This window comes from Chinchilla lanigera, unplaced genomic scaffold (assembly GCF_000276665.1).
Source record: "Chinchilla lanigera isolate Chin_1 unplaced genomic scaffold, ChiLan1.0 scaffold00110, whole genome shotgun sequence".
Taxonomy (NCBI): domain Eukaryota; kingdom Metazoa; phylum Chordata; class Mammalia; order Rodentia; family Chinchillidae; genus Chinchilla; species Chinchilla lanigera.
Window position 1 is genome coordinate 1046128 of NW_004955511.1, and position 23727 is coordinate 1069854.

Consider the following 23727-nt stretch of genomic DNA (forward strand, 5'->3'; position numbering starts at 1 on the left):
AAATACTTAAAATATTTATATTCTTTTAAGATTGAGGCTAAAATTATATTTGTTGTATAAAGTCTATATGTAATTTATTTTTCCAGAGCCATGTTCATTATTATTATTCAGTAAATCATCATATTGCTTTCAGAACCACAGGATAATTGCAGTACATTCCCTTTGGGTCCTGTCCTGTGGGTTTCCTCAGCAGTAGAATAAGTGGCTATAAACAATACAAATGAAGGAATACATGACACAAACCTGCATTTGCTGTGCAACAGGTAAGAGAAATTTTCAGACCATTTTCAGAACTTCAGAAGAATCAAGTTTGAACATATTATACACTTTAGCCACTAAACATATGGAATCAAACCCTTTAGTCCTCCTTGCATATTCCAAAATAATAGAATTAGTCAACATAATGTAATGTTTTCAAAGTCCTACCTAAGAATTCAAAATAAAGAGGCTGTGGAAATCAAGAAGGAAAATAAAACATGTTGGATTTTGTTTGTAGAGATAAGTAGGAACGCTCTGAAAAGAATCTCAGGGGAAGGAGACAGAGTGACTTGAGGAATGAAGAGTCAAGATCTCATCATGGACATTCGCCCTGCTCTGCAGGACAGGGGTATTTATTTTAACATAATAATGCCAACTATGAATGACTCTATTACATTTGTTTTGGTAGCTATACAATTTAGAAGTTACATGAGATTAGTACTTATTTCTAAAATGTTTTGTTATCAAACGTTTACAAAAACACAAATACCTTAGGAATCATATTTTATTTTATTTCACTGGGAATGGAAGTGGGTAGAGATGTTGCTCAGAGAAGGCAGAAATTACCTAATAGTAGGCAATTAAAATAGTCAGTGAACTTTTTTCCTGGCACTTCGTGTGAGAACCACCAGAAAGGCAAAATACTGCCTGTCCAAACACATTTGCAAAAGTCTCAAAATTGATTGAAAAATTAAATGTAAAAGTAAACTACTAAGCTGTTAAACTTAGAAAATAGGAAAAATATCTTAAGAAAAACACATGGGTAAACATTCAGGGCACTGGATTTGGTAATGGATTCTTAACATCACACAAGGAACAGAAGGAAAACATAAGCAACCAAAACAACAGCAACAGCAGCAACAAAGTTTTTATTACTATGGTTGAATATTTTCCTCAGAGATTCATCTGCTGAAAACTAAATCTTCAAATGTTCAGCATATGTGGGTAATATTTGTAGTTGAGGGCTTTGGGAACTAAGTAGTATTAGATGAGGTCAGGATGGAGCCTCGTGATAGAATTAGTGGTTTTATTAGAAGAAGATGGTCCTGAGCTCACATGTATCTACTCTCTCCTCATGAGATGATTTCTGCAGAGTTATGACATCATCAGAAGGTGCTAAGCAGATGTGACTGCTTGGCTTTGATCTTCCTGGCTCCAGCACCGTGAGCCAAATCATTGCCTATGACGCTTGAATTGTCCAGTCTCACGCATTGTGTTACACAATCACAATGGACTAAGATTTGTATCACTTAAGGAAGTGAAAAGACAATCTAGAGAATGAAAGCATAGTTTTTCAAATACTATCTTCAATAAATTTGGAATATCCAGCACATGTAAGGAAATCATACAAGAAAACAGCATAAAGTCAGATAACCCACTAAAAATTGCACAAATGATTTGAAAACAAATCATTCTAAAACATATACAAATGGCCAAAGGGACGATGAAAAGTTTTTCAATATCAGTAATTATTGAAGAAATATAAATCAAACAATGTAGTTTACTAACATGAAAAAAAGAATGCAGAAAACATAAGTATAGACAAAAATAGGCAGATATTTATATATTTGTGCATCTGTGGTCATAATATAAAATGGTAAATTGAGCCCTACTTGTTGGAGAGAGTTTTGTGAGTCTTCAAGAATTTAAATGTAGAACTCACAGTTCTATCCCTGCATATATAATATAGTATTTTTTTAATTTTCAAAATTAAAAAAAAAGAATTTTGAAATAGTGCAACAAGTACATGTTTTTGGAGTAGTATTCAGAATAGTCAAAAGCTGGAATAAGGATAAATATTTATAACCAAAAGAATGGATGAATGTGTAGTGAAATGTTGACACTTTTCAGATAGATGTGAATTTTGAAAACAGTATGGTAACTACTGTATAGTCCGGCATAAATCATTGTTTGTATGACTCAACATACAGAAATTACCACGAACTGCTAGGCCAATAGAGACAGAAACACCTATTGGTAATAGCTGGAGCTTAGGAATGGGAAAAGTGTTTAAAGGGTAGGTGGTAGCAATGGAAATGTTTTATAGCTAGACGATAGCAGTGGCTTTATATTATGAATATAATAATTGCCATTGACTTGTTTCCTTTAAATGGTTTAATTTTATGGCATATGAATTTGTAACTCAAATTATTTGAATAGAAATGACTCTAAACAGGATTTCTCTTGTAAAAATTGTCATGTTTCTTTGAATGAAATGCCTTTGTATTTTATCACCACAATTAATAGGTATACCAAATAATAGTGTTTATTATAGCCAATAAAATATTTTATTTGAATATGATTTTTATGATTTTGTCAAAGTTTCAAATTTGGTGTAACTGGGCCAATTGTATTTACCAGTTACACATATTTTAAAAAATACAATTAGCTAAGTAGATTTTATTAACCATAAGGGAACTGATAAATATTAACAATAAGACTCTGCATAAATGGAAATATATATATTTTTATGAATAATATCAAGTAGGAATACAATTGACTCTGTCTTCTGACATTATTCAAACTGATTTATTTTTCCCAGAGATTTTCATATTGTATGAAGTAGAAACTCTTTGTATATCTCTCTCTTCATAATAAACACAACCCTGATCTGATCTAGTTATTTTCTTTACCAGAGGTGAGTATAACTGCAATTTTTCATTCATATGTAAGTTGTCACTTAAGTATATATTTCTGTCCTCATTAACAAAATCTGGTACATTTTTGGTGATATTTTTAAATCATTACAACAGAGTAATGCCATGTCAGTCATTTTGGTTTTATTTCTCACTCAACTGTGTGGCTTTGGACTCACCTATGTTATTTGGTTCTATATTGTTTCCTAATTGTGTAAATATAGGCTTACTACGCATTTACACATTGACTTTCAAAGAGCCTATACTGTTGAATAATCCCACCAACAAAGTAAGCATTTTAGCTTTGCTTCAGCTCCTCGGTATCATTTGATATTTGCAGAATTTTAAAATTTTTTGTAGAGTATGAAAGTTGTATATCATTTTATATTTACATTTTTCAAACTATTGTGAAAATATACGTATGGGCCATAGGAGTTTTCCTGTACTGTCATTATGTAGTCCATTATTTAAGCATCAAGTAAGTATATCTACGTTCTCCAACCTGTGCTTTATTTGTGATGATTTCACCATGCATACTTTAATCATATATCATGAAATGTTTTAATCTCTGAGTTTGAATTGCATTTAAGAATCTTTGTCATCATGAAGACTTTGTCATAGTCTTAAATTCCAAGGTTTGAAATGTTAGGAATAAAAGTATTAGTGGCCATGACAGTTCTGACATTTGGAGGAAAGAAGCTCCATGAATAGCAGAGAGGAAAGCCCTCTGGATGGGAAGAAACAGGGATGTTAGGCTACACACATCCTGAAATCACAGGTGCTCTTTATTGTTAGCTTTGAGGTGCTATTAAGCTGGTTAATCTAATTTTGAAAATACCCTTTGATTACATAGTATGTTCCAAAATTATTATGTTGCAGTTAATGGAGAATAATTTTTCATAAAACAATAATTTAAAATAAATAATAATTTAAGTAAAGAAAAAGCACAAAAGGTACAAAGGAAATGAAGAAAGGAAGGAAGGAGAATAAAAAGAATCTTATTGGAGAACAGTGTTTATTTGTTGTTTGCATACCTTTATTTTAAATAATTATGAAAATATTTTCTCCTGATTTTGATAGTTCTTCTCCATAGTCCTGAGAACATATATCAGATGAGGGATGTGTGCGTTTTTCTTTCCACTCTACCACTTGTTCTAACCTAAATGACTCTCTTAGTGATGGAAATTATGTCATCCTATTGAAAATGGAGGCTGACATATAATGATGAGTCTAAGTGGTTTATAGTTTATCATTTGTAGCTAATTAAACATCCCCAAGACTGATTCAAATACTCCAGGACTTAGGGTGTGCAAAATCAGACTCACATAATTTAAATAAAATCTATTCCCTAAGTAGTTCTGTATTATGAACAAACAATAGAAAGTGGGAATTCTCGTATCATTGGTAACTGACAATTTGTTTAATTGGAAGAGTGCTGATGAAAGATTTCTTTATTCCATCTTTTTTAGTCCTACTTTTAATTTTTATGTTGTAAATCTTGTTATAAATAATATTGAGCATTATAATTTAATTACTGGTATTTGTGACATATTTAGTTGTAACTTTATGAACAGTTACCTTTCCATTATTTCAAGGACTCCATAAATTTTAACTAAAAATATTAACTAACGAAAGATCATCTTTTTATATTTTCTCAGAACAATTCTACTGAATTTCACTGGATATGAAAGTGCAAAAGCATAGAGAATGTCACGAGTTTAAATATTAAGAAGAAATATAAATGAAAAACAATTTAGTTTTAAAATGTGATGGAATTCCATGTAGTTAAGAAAGAAATTTGAATGAACACAATTGTCACATAAATTTCTTGGCCACCTTGTCCCTGACACATTCCTTAATCCCATTTAGACAAGCCCAATAGGACCTGTTAGAGACAGAAAAACTTAGAAAACAACTTACAAAATACTATAATAGAACAAGCAGTTGCTGTGTAGACTCAACCTAATTTGGCATATTCTATTTTTAAACTAGATTTGACTAATATTTTGCCCTTCAATATTTATATTGATATTTTAAAATAATATTTTCATTCTATATTATACAAGATATTTTTACAAGCTTGCTGAAAGATCTAGAATTCTGAGACTGTTTTCCTGTGATCTGTGCTCTGATGGGTTTGAGTGTCAGAAGAATATTTTTCAACTTGCTGAGTATGTGTTTTAATATTTTCATATAGTACCAGCTAAAGAATGCAAGGATGATTAACTAGTTGCCCTGAGGTATTAGAAATCTCACAAATTTAGACTGTGAGTGAACACGTATATCGCCAGTCTGTATCTATATTGATGGCATTGAATATTGACTAACTATCTTCTCCTTGTTCATTCATCTTCTGTTTAGACATTATATATTTATTGATAAAAAGTAAATGTAGTATATATTGATATAAAAATACATTGTGTATTGATAAATAAATATAGATTTCATGTTCCTTTGACATACAGTAGTGTATTTTCATAGTAATATGGACTATAATCTTCCAAGTATCTTCAAGTCTTTTCTATGTGTTTCCAGCATGAACAATATCACAGAAGTTGCAACATTTGTCCTCAAGGGCTTCACAGATGATACTCAACTGCAGCTCATTCTCTTTTTCCTGTTCCTGGCAATCTATCTTTTTACTATCATGGCAAATATAGGATTGATTGTACTGGTCCTTGGGGATTCCCGGCTCCACAACCCAATGTACTATTTTTTGAGCGTTTTATCATTTGTGGATGCCTGTTTTTCTACTGTTATTACTCCAAAAATGTTAGGAGATTTTATGTCAGAAACAAAGGTCATTTTATTTCTTGAATGTGCATCACAGATGTTTCTTGCTGTTACTTTTGGGACCACAGCATGCTTTCTCTTGGCGGCAATGGCTTATGACCGCGACCTAGCCATCTACAACCCACTTCTGTATGCTGTGAGCATGACGCCCAGGGTCTACGTGCCACTCATCACGGCGTCCTTTGTTGGAGGAATATTGCATTCCACAATACATACAGTGGCCACTTTCAGCCTATCCTTCTGTGGGCCCAATGAAATCAGACATGTCTTTTGTGATATCCCCCCTCTCCTCGCTATTTCCTGTTCTGACACTCGTACAAATGAGCTTCTCCTCTTCCTCTTTGTGAGTTCCATTGAGGTGATCACTATCCTGATTGTCCTCATCTCCTACGGCCTCATCCTATTGGCCATTCTGAAGGTGCCTTCTGCTAACGGGAGGAGAAAAGTGTTCTCCACGTGTGACTCCCACCTCACCGGAGTGTCCATTTATCACGGGACAATCCTCTTCATGTACATGAGGCCAAGCTCCAGCTACGCCTTGGAGCACGACATGATCGTGTAGATATGTTACTCCATTGTCATTCCCATGCTGAACCCCATCATCTACAGTGTGAGGAACAAAGACATCTCAGAGGCGATGAAAAGAATGTTGAGAAAATGTTGGTGTAAGGATACAGCGAATTCTTCTCAGCAAAATGTTAATTGAATCATTTTATGTGTATCTATTCTTACGGAAATTTTAAAAATAAAGAACTTAGTGTGACTATGAAGCTGTCCACACATGTGAATATTTCTTTCTTTCTGAGGTCGTATACAGTTACACTTATACATACACATGGCCATGCATCACGATGCTGGCTCCATCATTTTGCTGGGGTTGCAGTAAGGAAATGCAATAGATGGAGCTGCTTTAACAGCAAGGGTGTATTTGCTGTTTCGGATTTTAGGTGTTAGCAGGTTTCTTTCTTCTGAGCTTTACTTTGTGGTTTATAGATGTCTAGCTTTACCCTCTGTCCTCACATGCCCTTTCCTGTGGCTGTGTCTGTCTCCTAATCTGTCTTTTCTGTAAGCAAATCATGCACGTTGGATTAAAGTTCTAATTTTTATCTAATTACCACTTAAACTAACAATGCATGACTTTCTGAAGTGCAATAGTAGACAACTCTTATTCCTAGTAGATTTTCAGTAGTATTAAACTGATAAAAAATAAGATAAGCAATTATTATGGCTAGATACTACAGGGATGAATGAATTCAATCTGCCAAAGTTAGGGAAGCTGGGCGTGGTGGCACAAGCCTGTAATCCTAGCACTCAGGAGGCTGAAGCAGGAGGATTGTGAGTTTGAGAACAGCTTGGTCTACAAAGTGAGCTCAAGGCCAGCCTGCACTGCATAGTGAGACCCTGTCTCAAAAAGACAAAAAATAAATAAATAAAGTTAGGGAAATAAAATATCTCACTTAAAAAGTTATAATTTTAAAAATTAAACAGTTTGTTAAAATGAAAAAGTAGCAATGTACTCAACATGAAAAAATGATAAAGGCATAGATCTGAGTCAAGCACTACTTTTCAGAGCCATGAATCAAAATATCCAACTCTATTTCAAAATTCGCATAAACATGTAACTCTATAATTAAAAGAAAAAGCCATTCAATTCTTGAAGTAGTCAAAGATGGATGAAAAAACTGTAATAAGAATAATCCTCCACTGTTTTTACTGTTTTTGTGTTGTTTTCTTTTTGTCTTTGTTGTCATTATTATTTTTTTTTAGTCTCTTTAAAACTAAGAAAACAGTAATGCAGGACAGAGACGATGGGTAGGGAGAGAGAGCAAAAGAAGGTAAATAAGACTCACAATTTCAATATGATGGTCTAGTAATTAAATTATAACATTGTTTAAGTGGAAAGGAACTTTAAATCCTTTATTAGATTTTGGTCGCTGCTATGTAGGACTTGTAAGAACTGCTCTGCTGTCTTGAGCAGCACCACACATGACCCAGTGTGGATTCAGTGTTAGAATACCTTGGGTAGGAAAACATTTCTCTCAGTATCTTGCAATCTCACTCCTGTCGGGGGTGATAGTCTTGCTTGGCTGAAAGTTCCCAGTTACCTGTTATTTTTTCATCTCAGTGTTAACCTGTTAGTGACACAGATGGATACTGGCATCTGAATCTCCAAAAGGGCCTGTCACTGTATAAAAAATATTTGTTGAATAACATTTTCTTTCCACAAGTCCAACATTATAAGAATTGACAAAAGCAGTGCCTTTATCCACCTCTGGAGTTGATTATCTCCAGAAATTTGGGACATGAACACATTTTCCTAAGAGAATCATTTTTACATATGTATGAAAGTTGATTTGTTCATGACTGCATGCAAAACTTACAGTAACATTTTCCTCTAATTCTCATTATGTCTATTTTCAAATTCTCCCTTCTCCTCCTCGTTTTGTATTACTATTCCTCAAATGATTTATTTTAGCTTTACTATTATGTTTTAATTTCTTCCTACTGTTCTCAAGGCAACATTTTGATTATACATGAGAGAAAAATTTTGCCCAATGAATTCATTACAAATCTTATCTTAGGCTCAGGGCTGATTATATCTATCCATTCATTTTTCCTTTATAAAATAAAATTAAAGTAAAGAAAAGTACATTAAAATAGTGAACACACCCCACAAATGTGGCCTTCGATGAAGCCAATTACACTCTGAACCAGAATGAAGGTTCTGCTCATTCCTGTGAGGTCTCAAGGCGTGTATTTATCAGCTGTGCACACACAGTGCACGTATCGAAGCCTAGGGCATTGTCCATTGCATATTATATGGGGGATTTGGTTAATAATAGGCTAACTTCTCAGGTCATGGTAGATTAGACTGTAGTCCTGAAATAAGCAAAAAGGAACTGAACACACATTATTATAATAACTGCAAATCTAGAAGTACACATTCAAAAGAAATTCGGGGCACAAAGGATAAATGATTGGGAGACATTGCTATTGTATAAAAAATGTTAAAACATCTTGAGTTGGCTCATTTTCTTCTTTGGATTTTGTTGTTTTCTACTTTTTTTCTGATAAATGTGTGGTATTTCTATGGCCAAGTCATACTTGTAAGTATAAAGTGCTCCAGGTGAAAATTGTTTTGTTCCATGTTTCATGAGATTAATCAATCATAAAATGAGTATATCTCTGGAAAATTTTTCTCCTGAAAACTAGTCAACACTTCCTGATTCAGCATTTGAATGTAAGTATTATTCTCTGCAAGTTTATATAACTGTACACAAAGTTTGGAAGTTAATAAATGAAACGACAACAGTGTAGAGTATCACAAGGGAAGATGATAATGCTCTTAAACATGGAGCTCCTAAGAGAAAACAACTCAAAAAATTCTCTCCATTTAATCCCCGAACTTTCATCCTTGGAGTCACGCCAAGAAATGTTGCTTGGAAATTGCTCCCTGAGGATGACCAAAGGCTTCCATATTCTGAGTGCGTATTATATGAAGCTGGGAATCACCAGCCTTGGAGAGAAGGCATAAGCCCTTCTGCTTATTTTCACATTTCCCCCTCAACTTCTCTACAGACAAAACTTCCTGGTCAAATTTCCATCATTACCAATGGAACAAAATTTCTAGTTTGAAATAATTAACCTCAGAATAAAACATGAATACACAGGAATATAAAGTTAAATTACAGGAACATAAAGTTTAATATAAATAGTATAGCATAGAAATTTTGAACTCCTGAAGTGGTTTTCATATTTTTTTGTCAAGAAAAATCTGAACTGCACAAATTTTCAAGTGAATGCTCTCAGAAGAAGGTTTTCTTTTTTTTTTTTTTTTTTTTTTGTCTTTTTGAGAGAAGGTCTAAGGTCTCGCTATGTAGTTCAGGCTGGCCTTGCGCTCACTTTGTAGCCCAGGCTGGTCTCGAACTCACAAGGATCCTCCTGCCTCAACCAGCCTCCAGAGTACTGGGATTACAGGAGTGAGCCACCACGCCCAGCCAGAAGAAGGTTCATTTTCAGCCTTTCTCTCACAGTAAGTATTTCTAAAATCGGGGGCAATTACATTAGATAAATAAAATGGGAGTTTTATCAGACTAATATATATGCATGCACATATTATTTAGGCCTTACGAATAATGTTGTGACTTGCAAAACAGTAAGATAGAGTTGGTGGAATCAACATATGCAAGCAGCATACATTTCTGAAGACGTAATTTATGCAAAAATGTTTATTTTGAGTAGACATTAGAATCACACATCGTTATCAGAATTGAAGATCACTAGTACCTTTACTCTCCCCAAAAAAGATGGAGAAAATTTATTTGGTGGGGACAAAAGGGTTTATTCAGCTCTAATCCAAAGGAGAAAGAGGGGCTCTGATGGCCTCAAAGCTCTATCCCGTGTATAGGGGTTTAAGGACTTTTATGACAAAGTCACCCGAAGCCCTCTTCCATTCTTGTCCAAATTAAACCAGACCTTGAACTGCCAGGGTCTTATCTGAATATTCTCTCCTGAGGGACACAATATTTTTCTGACACACCAGAACTTTTCAGTCCAATATGCGGATAGGCGGGAAGGGGTGTTCTTGGTCAGAGGATGTCAGAGAAGAAACAAGTCTATAAAACTCCCAATTCCTAAAGGTGTCTTTTCCTCTCTCAGTTACCAGATCTTCAAGAATTTGACACTGCACACTCTCTAATCTTCATGTGCCTCAGCGAACTCCCAAGACAGAAATTATTTCAATTCATAGGAAACACATTGGGTATTAAAATTGGGAATAATGCATAAAAATTGATATTAGCATAAAAAATTGCACACTCTTTTTCAGGTTTGCTAAAACTACTTATAACAGAAGCACAGAATCTCATAAGCATGTTCTCTGAAATCAAAATATCTTGATAGAATCACAGTGTCAACATGTAGTTGCTCTGATTTCACATGAGTAATATTCTGCGCCCTTTTTCCGCACAAAATGTCTGGGAAATAATCCCTATGGTATGATACCTTCATGTGAATTGAACATATTAACGAAGGAAAGTGCTTCCAGTAATATCAGGCTCATACTAAAAACAAGATGTAACCTTTGAATATAAAGAATCAAATGTGAATTTACACCCATATCTATACATACCAATTAAATAGTTTTGCTCACATTCTGTATAATTTTTGTCAATATTTGGAAACATTAATTATAAAAAATGCCACTGAGGAAAACAAAAATATTTTTGCAGTTAGTTAAGTATTAACTTTGATTTCTCAGTAATTTAAAACAATATATCATGGATAGAAGGAACTCCACCGGTGTGCCTGACTTCATCCTCCTGGGGCTGGCGGACTCTGCAGAGGCGCAGCTGCTCCTCTTCCTGCTCTTCCTCCTCATCTACCTGGTCACGGTGCTGGGGAACGCAGGGATGATGCTGCTCATTCGCCTGGATGCCCAGCTGCACACCCCCATGTACTTTTTCCTCACCCACCTGTCCTTTCTCGACCTCAGCTACTCCAGCGTCATCACCCCTAGAACCTTACAGAACTTACTGGCTTCCTCCAAGAGCATCTCGTTCCTGGGCTGCTTCACCCAGATGTACTTTTTTGTAATCTTTGTAGCTGCCGAGTGCTTCCTTCTCTCCTCCATGGCCTATGACCGCTATGTAGCCATCTGCAGCCCTCTACACTACCCGGTCATTATGTCCCCAAGACTGTGCCGTGCCCTGCTGGCCGGCTCCTATGTGATTGGCTCTGTGGATTCTACTGTTAATATGGTTTTCATGAGCAGACTGCATTTCTGCAGTTCTAATGTCATCCACCACTTTTTCTGTGACATATCCCCAATTTTAGCCCTGTCTTGCAGTGACACTTCCAATGTTGAACTCATCATATTTATTTGTGCGGGATCCAACTTAGTGCTGTCCCTCGTCACCATATCTGGGTCCTACGTGGCCATTCTCTCCACTATCCTGAAGATCAATTCCACTGCAGGGAAGAAAAAAGCCTTCTCGACCTGCGCCTCTCACCTCCTGGGAGTCACCATCTTTTACAGCACCATGATCTTTACTTACTTAAAACCAAGGGAGTCCTACTCCTTGGGAAAGGATCAGGTGGCCTCTGTGTTTTACACGATCGTGATCCCCATGCTGAACCCTCTCATCTACAGCCTCAGAAACAAAGAGGTGAAACATGCTGTCCTTAGAGTCCTGCAGAGGACAGAGGGCTCCAGATAATTAGAATAACTGTGTTGCTAGGCAGTTACATTTGTCCGCCCTTTTTTTGTTTACATTTTTTTCTGAGACATTCTTTGGTCTCCTTCTGAAAACAGTTGAATTCTTTTCTCTCTCCACTTGCCCTTTACCTAAACATGGGCGTTTGCACGCATAAGGCTTTACAAATTCATAGTGTAGCTTTCAGTCATTACTAAATGTTAAGTCCATGATCTAATGAACTAAAAGTAGCTATTGTGCAAAATGAGAAAATTTTTTCAAATTTAAAAATTGTATTATACAATATCTGAGCGTGCTCCAGTGACAGAGAACTTTATTGTGAAAAAGCACTACATTTTCATTCTGTTTATAGTGATTATCAGAAGCAAGGTTTACAGCAATGGCTTTCAAATCAAGATTACAGCATTTAAACTCTTGATCTGGCACAATTCAACCCACAGTAATTCATTGCAATTCAAAGATTCAGTGTCCTCTCCCCTGCACAGGATATATCATAATTCCATGTTCTCCTAAGCAGAAGATAGATGTAAAACTTTTCAGGCAATAACAATAAATATTGACCATTATCACAGGAGGATGTGCATTCCTATCATATTTCCATTGGTAATACATATTTCTCAGTAGTACTCTTTCATGTTTTACTAGTTTCTATTATAAAATTTAATTGACAAACAGCAACATGAAAAAATAATAAGTTGGTAGTACCAGATTTTGAATTCTGAATACAGTAATAAAGTAGAATTAAGTTATAGGAAAGTGATATATCCTAATGTTGAAACAATTTGTACAATGCTAATTATTAAAAGAAAAACACTGTCCATTGTTGACAATTTTGTGCATGTTTTTACAGATCATTGGTTATGAATGTATGTCTATATATTAACATAATTTCTGGCCCTTCTTATATAATCTTTGCTATTTTCTTATGTGAAATTTTTATATCTAATAATCTCTGTGTAATTAAGATCTGTAAGATTTGTATAGCAAAATTAAGACTCTCATTATGTAGTGTTTTCAACCTGAAATTTGTGAATTTACCAGTTTAAAAATTGGTAAGAGGGGGATATACCTCAGTGGCACAAGCGCCTGCTTGCTAAGCGCAAGGTCCTGAGTTTGATCCCTGGTACCAAAAAAAAACAATTGGTAAGCAGTAAATGGTGTAATGTGGGGGCTGGGGATTTAGCTCAGCGGCAAAAGCGCCTGCCTGGGAAGCGCAAGGTCATGAGTTCGGTTCCCGGTACCGGGAAAAAAAAAAAATGGTGTAATGCGTTGTGAGGGATGACAACTCATGCTCAGCTTGTAACACCCTGCTGCACTGAACCAGCATGGTGCTGGGTGTCGTGGGCCCACCTGAGGACTGTTACCAGTGGCATAAGAGGAGAACTGAAGGGGAAGAAGAAGAGGAACTGTAGGGTGTTGTTGGGGGGCTGTTGGTTCTCCTAGACAAGCTTGTCATGCTGGATTTCCTGACATGAACGTGGATGTTCTCATCATCAAAGGAGATCAGGACCTTATTGTCACCGAGAATGGCTACAGTTCACTTTGGGGGAGCTCTGGTCCTTACTTTGAGCATCACTTCCTGGCTCTGGAGGGGAAGATGGCACACTGGGCAGTGTCCTGAAGAAGCTTGTCATGCTGGCTTTGCTGATACAGACTTTGCTGTTCTTATCACAGGAGGAGCTCAGGACCTTGCCGTCACTGAGGATGGCTGTGGTACCTTTCAGGGGATTTCTGATTCTTACCTTGAGCATCACTTCCTGGCTCCACTGCAGATCCATCAGTCTGCTAGCACAGATCCTTCATCCTGCTGGCACAGAATTCCACCACTGTCCTTTGGGCCTTCCCAGTGCAGATCCACGAAACAGGCCTGCATGAGACGTTGTCGTGAGCTCTTGGCCTCACTTGGACTCATGGAAGGCACTTTTGTGGGCTCTAGGTCTTCAGCTGGACTTATGCAAGACATTGCCATCTAATCCAGGCCCTCAGCTGGATTCTTTGGGCCTTCAGTGTGTGGACAGATTTCCAGCACTCTTTTGAACTTGACTCTTTGGGTGACTGTTATAAAATAATTTTAAAAGGTATGTGTCCTATATTAAATTATCCCTCTTGCAAACCCTGAGTATAACAGGTGTGTTCTTATGAGCTATGTTAGGGACATACCCCTCTGTGACATGACGGGAGTTTCAGCCAACTACCTCTTTTCCTTTCTCTTGATTTCTTCAGGTTTGTGTTGTTCTTTAAAAATAAATTAATGACTATCATGTTTATCTCATTTGTTATTCTTTTTAAATAAAACTGTGGCAAAGGAAATGTTAGACAATGAATTTAGTATATGTGGCATTTGATAGGCTTAGATCAAGAAGAGACATAAAATCTTCATATTGTTAAAAATGTTTTACCTCTGCATTCATTATTGCTGGTTAAACTTTCTGTTTGCTATTGTAAGGCTATTTTAGAATGAATGGTTCCATTTTGCAAGTAAGCTATTTCATGTAATCTTGTGTAACAATTTCCATATGGATTGCTTCATGACAAACATGATATTCTAAAAACTATCTATTTTTTGAAGTTTAAGGATTTTTGGAAGCACACATTCAATAGTTTGGGAGCCTAAACTAAAGAGCATGTCTGTTTAAGACTGGAGTCTCATAAGAGTTTTAATAATTTAAAACTGTTAATAAATATAGTATATTACTCAAATTTTCAAATCAATGACAAAATATGCCTTACATCAATATTACATTGTCATTATTTTCCTTTCATATCTATATTTTCTAAATTCTATATTTACAGATACTAAAGATTGCCTCTTTTTTTCTGAAACAGAGTGTCACTATGTAGTTCAAAATGGACTTAAACTCACTATGTAGCTCAGGCCAGGCTTGAGCTCACAGTAATCCTCCTGCCTCAGCCTCCCGAGTACGTGATTATACTTTTTGTGGTGAAGGTTAAGAAGTTAATAAATATGTTTGTTCAACATATTGTTTGGGCTCATTTGTATCACATAAATATCTCAGTAATTTCATGTATTCATGGGCTCTTCCCCCCTCTCCACTTATTTGTAAAGGGAATAGTTCTACGTTATATACATTTATATGTATTTTTATGATTTAGAAAATATATTGTATCAGTTTCTGTTGGCAAACCCATCAAGAGAATGTATAACTTTGAAGACAATATATAAATTGAAGAAATTCTTTAATTCTAATTAAGTTAAAGCTAACTTATGTTCTTTAGTACAGAGGGTGGAAAGCATATATATTCATTACATAAGCATGATATAATCTATTGATCTATTGGTGGCATCCAGAGCAAAAGGGCAGTGCATAGTCATTGGCCATCCAGGCCTCCAGGAGCAAGGCTGGGAATGTAAGGCACTGGGGCCCATGGTCCGGCCCTGCACACAGAACAGACAGACATCACATTTTCCCATCACCCTCTTTCTGAGAGCAGAGGAGACAGAGGGGCAGCTGTGTTCATCTCAGCCTTGGCAATCCTGGCAGGTAATTGACGTCACCATGGAGGGGCGGAGCTCAGGCTCCCGACTGACAGAGATAGCTTCTTCCACTGGGGCTGAGAAGAAGATGGAAAAACACAGCCTGATATTCATGTTCCTCCTTTTGTTAGGCCTTGACCCACCCCCACCGTAGAATTCTGGAGGAAATTCTGGTCTCTGTTAGGATCCAATCAGACCTGACTCTCCCAGCCCCCAACCTGCTTACAAACAGATACACTGCTCTCAGCAGGGAACTCAGGTCAGCACCAAAGCCGTCATTGGCAAACACACGATGTTGTAAAAATAATTTAAAAAACAGACCTGAGGATCAGTGGAATAGAATAGAAGATGCAGTTGCAACTCCAAACACACTCAGCCACCTTATCTTTGACAAAGGGGCCAAACACATCCCCAGGAAGAAAGCTTCTTTAATAAATGGTGGTGTAAAAACTGGCTCTCTACATGCCAAAGACTAAAACTCGACCCATGCCTATCACCATGCACTAAAGCCAAAATGCATCACAGATCTAAATATTAAAAGAGAAACACTAAATCTACTGGAAGAGAAAATAGATAGTAATCTTGAAGATATAGGTGTATGCAAAACTTCAAGAACAAGTCCCAGATCACATGGGAAATATTACAAAGAATCAATAAATGGTGTCTCACCCTGTGAAAAAGCTTTCACATAACAAAGAAAATCACCAACAGAGTGAAAAGACAAACCATAGACTGGAAAAAAATTACAGCCAGTTGTCCCTCAAAGGACTAGTATCCCAAACATATAAAGCACTGAAAAAAATCAGGCCCCCGAATTCAAAGATGGACATCTGAGAGGAATATGTACTTCTCAGATGTACAAATACAAGTGGCAAATAAATATATGAAAAAATGTTCAACATCATTGGTCATTCAAGAGTTGTAAATTTAAATTTTTTTTTTTTTCCGGTACCGGGAATCGAACTCACGACCTTGCACTTGCCAGGAAGGCGCTGTGCCACTGAGCTAAATCCCCAGCCCCAAGGGTTGTAAATTAATACTGAGATTCCACCTCACCCCAGAAAGAATAGCTTTCATCAGGAAATCAACCAATAACAAATGCTGGAGGGGTTGTGGAAAAAAAGAACTCTTCTCCACTGTTCATGAGAGTGTAGAATGATGCAGCCTCTGTAGAAATCAGTGTGGTGATTCCTCAAAAAAGTATGATTAGAGGTTGCATTCAACCCAGCTATTTCCCCTTCTTGGTATTTTTCCAAAAGGACAAAATCATACCACAGCAATATCTGTACACCAAAGTTTATAGTGACACAATTTGCAATAGCGAAATCTTGGAAACAACCCAAATGCCCATCAGTGAAGGAAAGGGAGAAAAGATGTGTTTTTTAAAAATATATAATGGAGTACTACTCAGCCATAAAGAAGGACAAACTGGATACTTTTATAAGTAGATGAATGCAACTTGAGACCATACTCATAAGTGAAATAAATCAGACACATGTATATAAACATGACATTGTCTCATTAGTGTGAGAAGATGAACATGTACGTAAGATCCACAATGTACAATAGATATTGTGAATTGGGAGGGAACTGATTAAAAGAAAGGAGAAACGAATGGGTCAAAGGGGAAAGGAAGGAGGTGGAAAGGGAAATTATATATATATTAAATTTTTATATATATATATATATTAACAAGACAGTTATACAGTTAGTTTCCCTTGGTTCATTGAAAAGAAATTGTGTGCTAATATTATCTGGATATTGTTTCACACCTATATCTTGTACTTTGAGTAACTACTATGAAGATAACAGTGTACAATGTATTAATTATTGTTGCTCTCCAGTCAGCCTGATTTGAAACTGTTTTATTTTATTTCTATTTTTCTTCTTCCTCTCTTTAAAGAGAGAGAGAGGGAGAGAAGCTGTGATGGTGAAAGGGGAAAGGAATGAAGAAAAAGGGAGGAATATATATATATATATATATACACACACACACACACACACAACATTATTAAGATAGTAATACAGCTAGTTTCTTTAGTTCATTGAAAAGAAAGGTGTCTGCTAATTTTGTTTGGACAATATTTCATGCCCGTTTCTTGTACTCTGAATGACTAGTATGAAGATAACAATATGCAATATATTAATTATTGTTACTCTCCTACTAGCCTGTTCCAAAACTGTTTTATTTTAATTCCTTTTCTCTGTAATTAAAAAAAAAAAGGACAAGAAATTTTGCAGGTCCCACAACATCTGCAGACACTTGAAAAAACTTATAACAGATGCTTCAAGAACTCTGCCTACTGAGGTGAGAGACTACCGGAGAACTTTGATGACAGATGATCATTAAAAATCTTCCACCTAATTGTCCCTGCCTCCTTTCCCTCCCTATAATAGGGATGCACTTCTCTTTGCTCCCTACAGAAGGTCTTTTCACTTTCTATCTGCCTGCAGTCATGCACAATAAACTCCACATCATGTTGCCTTTACACAAGCCTGGTGTTCTGTACTGGTCTCTCCTCTATATCCCATGCTTATGTTACAGTTTCTAGTATAGATGCCCCCACAAGGAGACATAAACTCTGTGTGTGTTTAGTTGTGTAAGAATTAAAGGTATTGCTTTTGCTGGTATAGGGTGTTTCCTTGTTTGTTAGGGTGCCTCAAAGCCAGGGTTGTTTCATGTAGTTTTCTAACATTCTATGAGATACATACATCTGCTAGTTTATTCACTGGGTCCAGCGGATCCATCCCTTATTTTTCTACGATAGATTTGCACGTTAGCATAATAGTAATCATCTATGCATCCCAGTACCTTCCCATGAAGGATACAAGAAGCAATCTATGTGTTTACCTACTTGAAATGATGAACAGCAAGGTGTGTGCATGTGGGCAACAGTAGCAAAATGGGATTTTTACTCAAAACTCTGCTCCTCCTTTTTTGTGTGTTTACCCGAGTATCACAGATGATCTAATAGACTGACAGTGCTCCCGGGTTTGTTTTTGAAAAGTTTTCTTTTGACTTTTCTGGTGTTAGTAGCCTAATTCGGTACAACAGAACATGAAAAACCAGATTTGCACGTTTTGGAGGAGGTCAAACGTGAATCATCAGATTACTTAGGTATGGCTAATGAAGATGATTCTTTATAGTAAAATACATGCTCTCAGAACAAGATGGTGTGGATAATGATGATGATGATGATGATGATGACGACATTGTTGTTGGGCATGTGAGCCACAACTCCTGTGACAGTGAAATGGAGCAAGAATCAACTGATACAGACACGGAGAATGCAGACCTCCTTGATTCAGATGATGAAGAAAACAGCAATGTATGTATTTGACTGGTCTGAATGTCAAATGGCTTGCAACCAAATAGAAGGATTTGATATTAAAGTAGGCCTGAAAATACAATGTGGGTCTTGGCAGGGGTAAAACATATTGAACAGAATGCCAGCACTGCCATTCAGTATTGGAAACTGTAATAGAAGAAATGCTACAAGATGCTGTGAAATATATAAAGGCTGAAATGCAAGTAAAATAACCTGTGTGCACCACAGCCACATTTAAATACATATTTGTTATGACATTTCACTGGCTGAACTGAAGCCATTCATAGGTCTTCTGTACTTAGCAAGGACTTCTCATGGTAATCACAGGAATGTGAAAGATTTCTGGAAAAGTGACAGGTCAAAATGGTATAAAAATTTATGCCCCATCAGGCCGGTGATATAGCTCAGCAGCTCAGCACTTGCCTGGCATGTGCAGTATCCTGAATTTGATTCCCATTATCCCACCACAAAAAAATATGCCCATGTAGATATGAAGATTTATTATGCTTTCAACTTAGGCATTACCCTGGAACCCAGCCATCAGGTCCTTGTCTGTATAGTAATAGACCAAATGATGCTGTGAACAGACTTGTTGCTTCCATTCCCTGAATCACTCAGAATGTGACATTTGACAATCGATTTACAAGCTTCCAATTGATAATATATTCAATAACAGAGCATAAGCTGACCATCGTAGGAACTATACACTGGAACAAAACAAAAATTCCAAATGAAATGTTACAATTTTACAATAGAGAATTGTATATTGCAAACTTTGAATTTCAGAAAGATAAAACTTTAGCCTCCTATAAGGCAAAGAAAAACAAACTGTTACTGCTGATGTCAACATTGCACACTGATGGAAATATTCATAGGGAAACACTGACAAAGTGGAAGCCTGAGATTAAAACTTTCTACAACAAAATCAGTGGTACAGTAGATACTGCTGATGAGTTAGGCAGAAAGTAGGATGTCACTGGAAACACAAAGCACTGGCCAGTGTGTGTTTTAGTTGATCCTAAACATGTGTGGCATAAATAGTTTGATAGTTTACTAAGAAAATATCAAGTAAGCTATAATGGAAAAATTTTCTCAGAAGATTAGGACTGGAACTCATAAGAGATCATTTACAGCAGAGGAAAACAAAATATTTTTGCCCCAGGGAATTATACAAAAAACTTGTGGAGCACACTAGTGTCCTGACAGTTGAACAGGGAGGAACAACATCAAAAACACCTACTACGACAACAGAAAAACAAAAAAGATGTCAACTGTGCCCTAAAATAAAGTGCCTGAAAACAAAATGTATGTGCTTCTGAGTGTAAGCAACACTTTCTTAGAAAATGCAGTGGTCAAGTGTGAAGACTGCTTTGGGTGTGATAGTTGAAGTAAAGACTATTTTTGTGGTAGGCTTTGTGTTTTCATTGTAGTTCACAGAAGTTTTTATTTTTTATGTTATCTCAGGTTTTGTAAGCAAGTAAATAGTTGATGGGAAAATGGTGATGTTCTAAGCATACAATATAATTTGATATTTTACTTTTTTGACATTTTATTTCCCTGTTAAGTGCATGTTGTAGAATACAGTAGGAAACTCCTGACAAAACAGGAAAGAGGAGAGTTGACATGACTGCTACAGAGCAAAGGAAGCTAAGCACACATGATGTCTGCGTAAGCAACATATGTGCACGGAGCCTGCAGCTGTCATATCTAAAGACTGCCTTGGGCGTGGCAACTGAACCCAAGCTTACTTTTGTTTTACACTTCTATTGGTATTTTCATTGTAGTTCATTTAGTAATTCATTTCTGATGTTACGTTTTAGGTTTTATAAGCAAATACACAGTTGATATAAAAATGTTGGTATCTAATCTAAATGCACATTACACAATAAGAATTTAATACTTTATTTCATATTGATATTTATGTTCCTGTTAACAACACCCTGTAAAATATAATAAGAACCACCTGACTAAAGAGATACACCAGTGAGACATTCAGTATGTCCTGCAAAAAAGCCAGGAGAGCAGAACACACGTGCTGTCAATGTAAGCAATAAATGTGTATGAAAAGTGGTGTTGTCATGTGTACAGGGTAGCTTAGGCATACTAATTTAAGTCAAAAGTGCTGTTGGTAGTTCATATAAGAATTTATCTGTATTGTTCTGTCTTAGACTTTGTACACCAAAGAACAGTCAATGTTAAAAATTTTGATGCTTTTTAATAAACACTGAGTAATTATTAAAAATTCAATAGTATTTTCCTACTAAATACTCTATCTTTAATATACCAAGACTAATAAAATTAAAATGAACAATTCATCAGTAAAAATATATTAAAAAATAAACATGGATCTAGCAGACGCACTTTTCTATGCTTTTATGGCAAAATTAGAGTTAGATTCTGGGTTCAGACTCCGTTTTTACTAATTGTCTGATAATATTGCTTTCCCTTCTCTTTTTATTCAGTTTTTTCTCATCACTTTTCATAGGGATACAGGTCTGTTGGCAGAGAAAGAAGACAATAAAGGCTTCCTTAGGCTTCCTTAGAGAAATTAGCATGAAATCTTATGCAAAGTGGCTTTATCCTTTGCAGTTAGATTCAGATTCACAGCCTAATCCTAACATAAGACATTGAAACTTTAGCAGAGCAGTTTCACTGGGGGGATTAAAAGGACAAAAGCAGAGCAGGAGAGAGTTACCAGACCTGCATAGGACTATTAGCATAAGAATTTATAACTAAGCATGAAATGCTCTCTCCTGAACAGGTTAATCAGACAAGGAGTTGGCAAGCAAAGCATGAGGAAGCCGAAAACATGAAAACCAGAATAACCGAGTCCCCCACCTCCAACAGATGCACAGCAGACACGGGGCAGCTGCCTAAATTAAAAGAAAATAATTGGGGCTGGGGATTTAGCTCAGCGGCAAAAGCGCCTGCCTGGCAAGCGCAAGGTCGTGAGTTCAGTTCCCGGTACCAGAGGAAAAAAAAAAAAGAAAATAATTGTTCACTTTATAGAATATAAACACATTATAGATAGATACATATATGCATAAATACATACATATTATGTGGGTTATTTGGATGTCCAATATCATCCTTATATCATCTTCCTTGTATCAATAGAACCATGCTTTTGCTTAAAAAGTATTCCCTGAAGAAAATTTTTATCATTCCACCTATGATCGTGTCAGTCATAAAATAAATATGTGTCTGGAAATTTCGTGTCTGATCACTTTGTCACAAATAAAAACAAACTCCCTCAAGAGACACAACCAAAAACAGTCCCACCAGATCACCAATGAGTTTAAGCATTCTTCTCTACAGATTTAAATAATTATATGTCAAATTGAAAATTAAATAGATAAAGTTTAGCTATAATTTAGGGTATGATGAGAGAATGTGGAAAATCTTTTGCTCATTTACTCTCAGAACGTTTGTCCTTGGAATCATGCCAAGTATTCATTTCTCGGTGCTGGGCCCAGAGGAGGACCAAAGGCTGCACTACCCCTGAGTGCTTGTTATATAGGGCACCCTGGCATTACCAGGCTGGAAGCAATGGACTCACTGCTCTGGGTAAATTCACAGTTACTTACTGGGATTCCTTTCAGACCAGACTTCCTGGTAAGTGTCCATGTGATTAACACCGGAAGAATTCTTCTAGGGCTCTGTAATTAAGTTCAGGATTAAAGAAGAAAAATGCACAAAAATATAAGTGACTTACATCAAGAAAAGCAAATATCACAGAAAGTTTCACTTCCTTACATTATTATTTTCTTTCAGCAAAAAATTATTTTCTTCCAGCAAAAAGAAATTATCTCTCTAAAGAGATAATACTGGAAACAACTTTAAACCGACATTGGCTCATAGTAATTATCGTTCCTTAAATCAGAGTGTTTTTGAAAAGATAAAATAAAGTAGAGATTTTACTAGGAGATTATACATATTCACACATTTAAAACTTATTAAACTAATATTAACATATTCAAAGCAGGAAAATGGACATGGTAGAATTGTAACCAGCACTGCAAAATGTAACTTCAAAGCTTCGCTGTTGTTTTTTATTTTCTTTTAGCGAACAGTGGCTTCCAGACACCAAGGGTGTACACAGCCTATCACAGGAATGTGGAGCAGCATTTTATGTTTTAAAATATCTTCATGTTTAGAATGTTATTTTTTTATGTATTAGGCAATTCTGCATTATACGTGGTGTACATTATTGGTGTGCCTCACCTAAGTTTTCTAAAGAGTGAAACAGCTCTGTAATTAATGTTAGATAGCATTTGGGAACTAAAAATAAACTTATTTTCATGAGAACAAGAAATAAAGTGATTTTCATGGTAGGATCTCACATATCCTTTCTCAGTTTTGTTAAACAACAGTTATAATTAGAATATATGATTCTTAGCATGTTGTCAGGAGGCAAAATATCTTGATAGATTTCCAGTAATAAAGAGTAATTTCTCTGATTTTGTAAATGTTATTTTCTGTGCTCTTTTCTTATCTAAAACTCTGTGGATAATACTGACTATGGCATACACCTTACATGTGGGTTAAATGTGTTAATAAAGGAAGCACTTAGGCTGGTATCACATTGCAGCTAATTCCATAGGATGTAATCTTTTATTATATCATAGGCAAATGTCAGTTTATACCCGTATCCTTCTCTATTTGAGAATTGAATACTTTTGCTCATATTGAGCAAAGTTTTTTTAATTCCTAGAAATGTAAAATGAAATATAATAAGTACTGGGCGTTTATAGAAACAAAATCTGTTTTCAGTCGGTCAACCTAAGTATCAATTTTGATTTCTCAGTAGTTTATTTATATTTTTTTTCCGGTATCAGGAATCCAACTCACGACCTTGCGCTTGCCAGGCAGGAGCTGTGCCGCTGAGCTAAATCCCCAGCCCTGATTTCTCAGTAGTTTAAGACAATACACCATGAGTGGATGGAACACCACCAGTATGCCTGACTTCATCCTCCTGGGGCTGGCGGACTCTGCAGAGG

The 23727-nt window shown here is 36.1% G+C and overlaps 2 protein-coding genes across 2 annotated transcripts; both read left to right on the forward strand.

Moving 5' to 3' along the window:
- Positions 1 to 5430: 5430 nt before the first annotated feature.
- On the forward strand, positions 5431 to 6249 carry LOC102013857 (olfactory receptor 5T2-like). The gene has a single exon (XM_013506421.1). It carries the CDS (start codon positions 5431 to 5433, stop codon positions 6247 to 6249), a length of 819 nt encoding a protein of 272 aa, XP_013361875.1.
- A 4717-nt stretch (positions 6250 to 10966) lies between these two features.
- Positions 10967 to 11905, forward strand: LOC102014157 (olfactory receptor 8H1-like). Its single transcript, XM_013506419.1, has one exon. It carries the CDS (start codon positions 10967 to 10969, stop codon positions 11903 to 11905), a length of 939 nt encoding a protein of 312 aa, XP_013361873.1.
- Positions 11906 to 23727: the final 11822 nt, after the last annotated feature.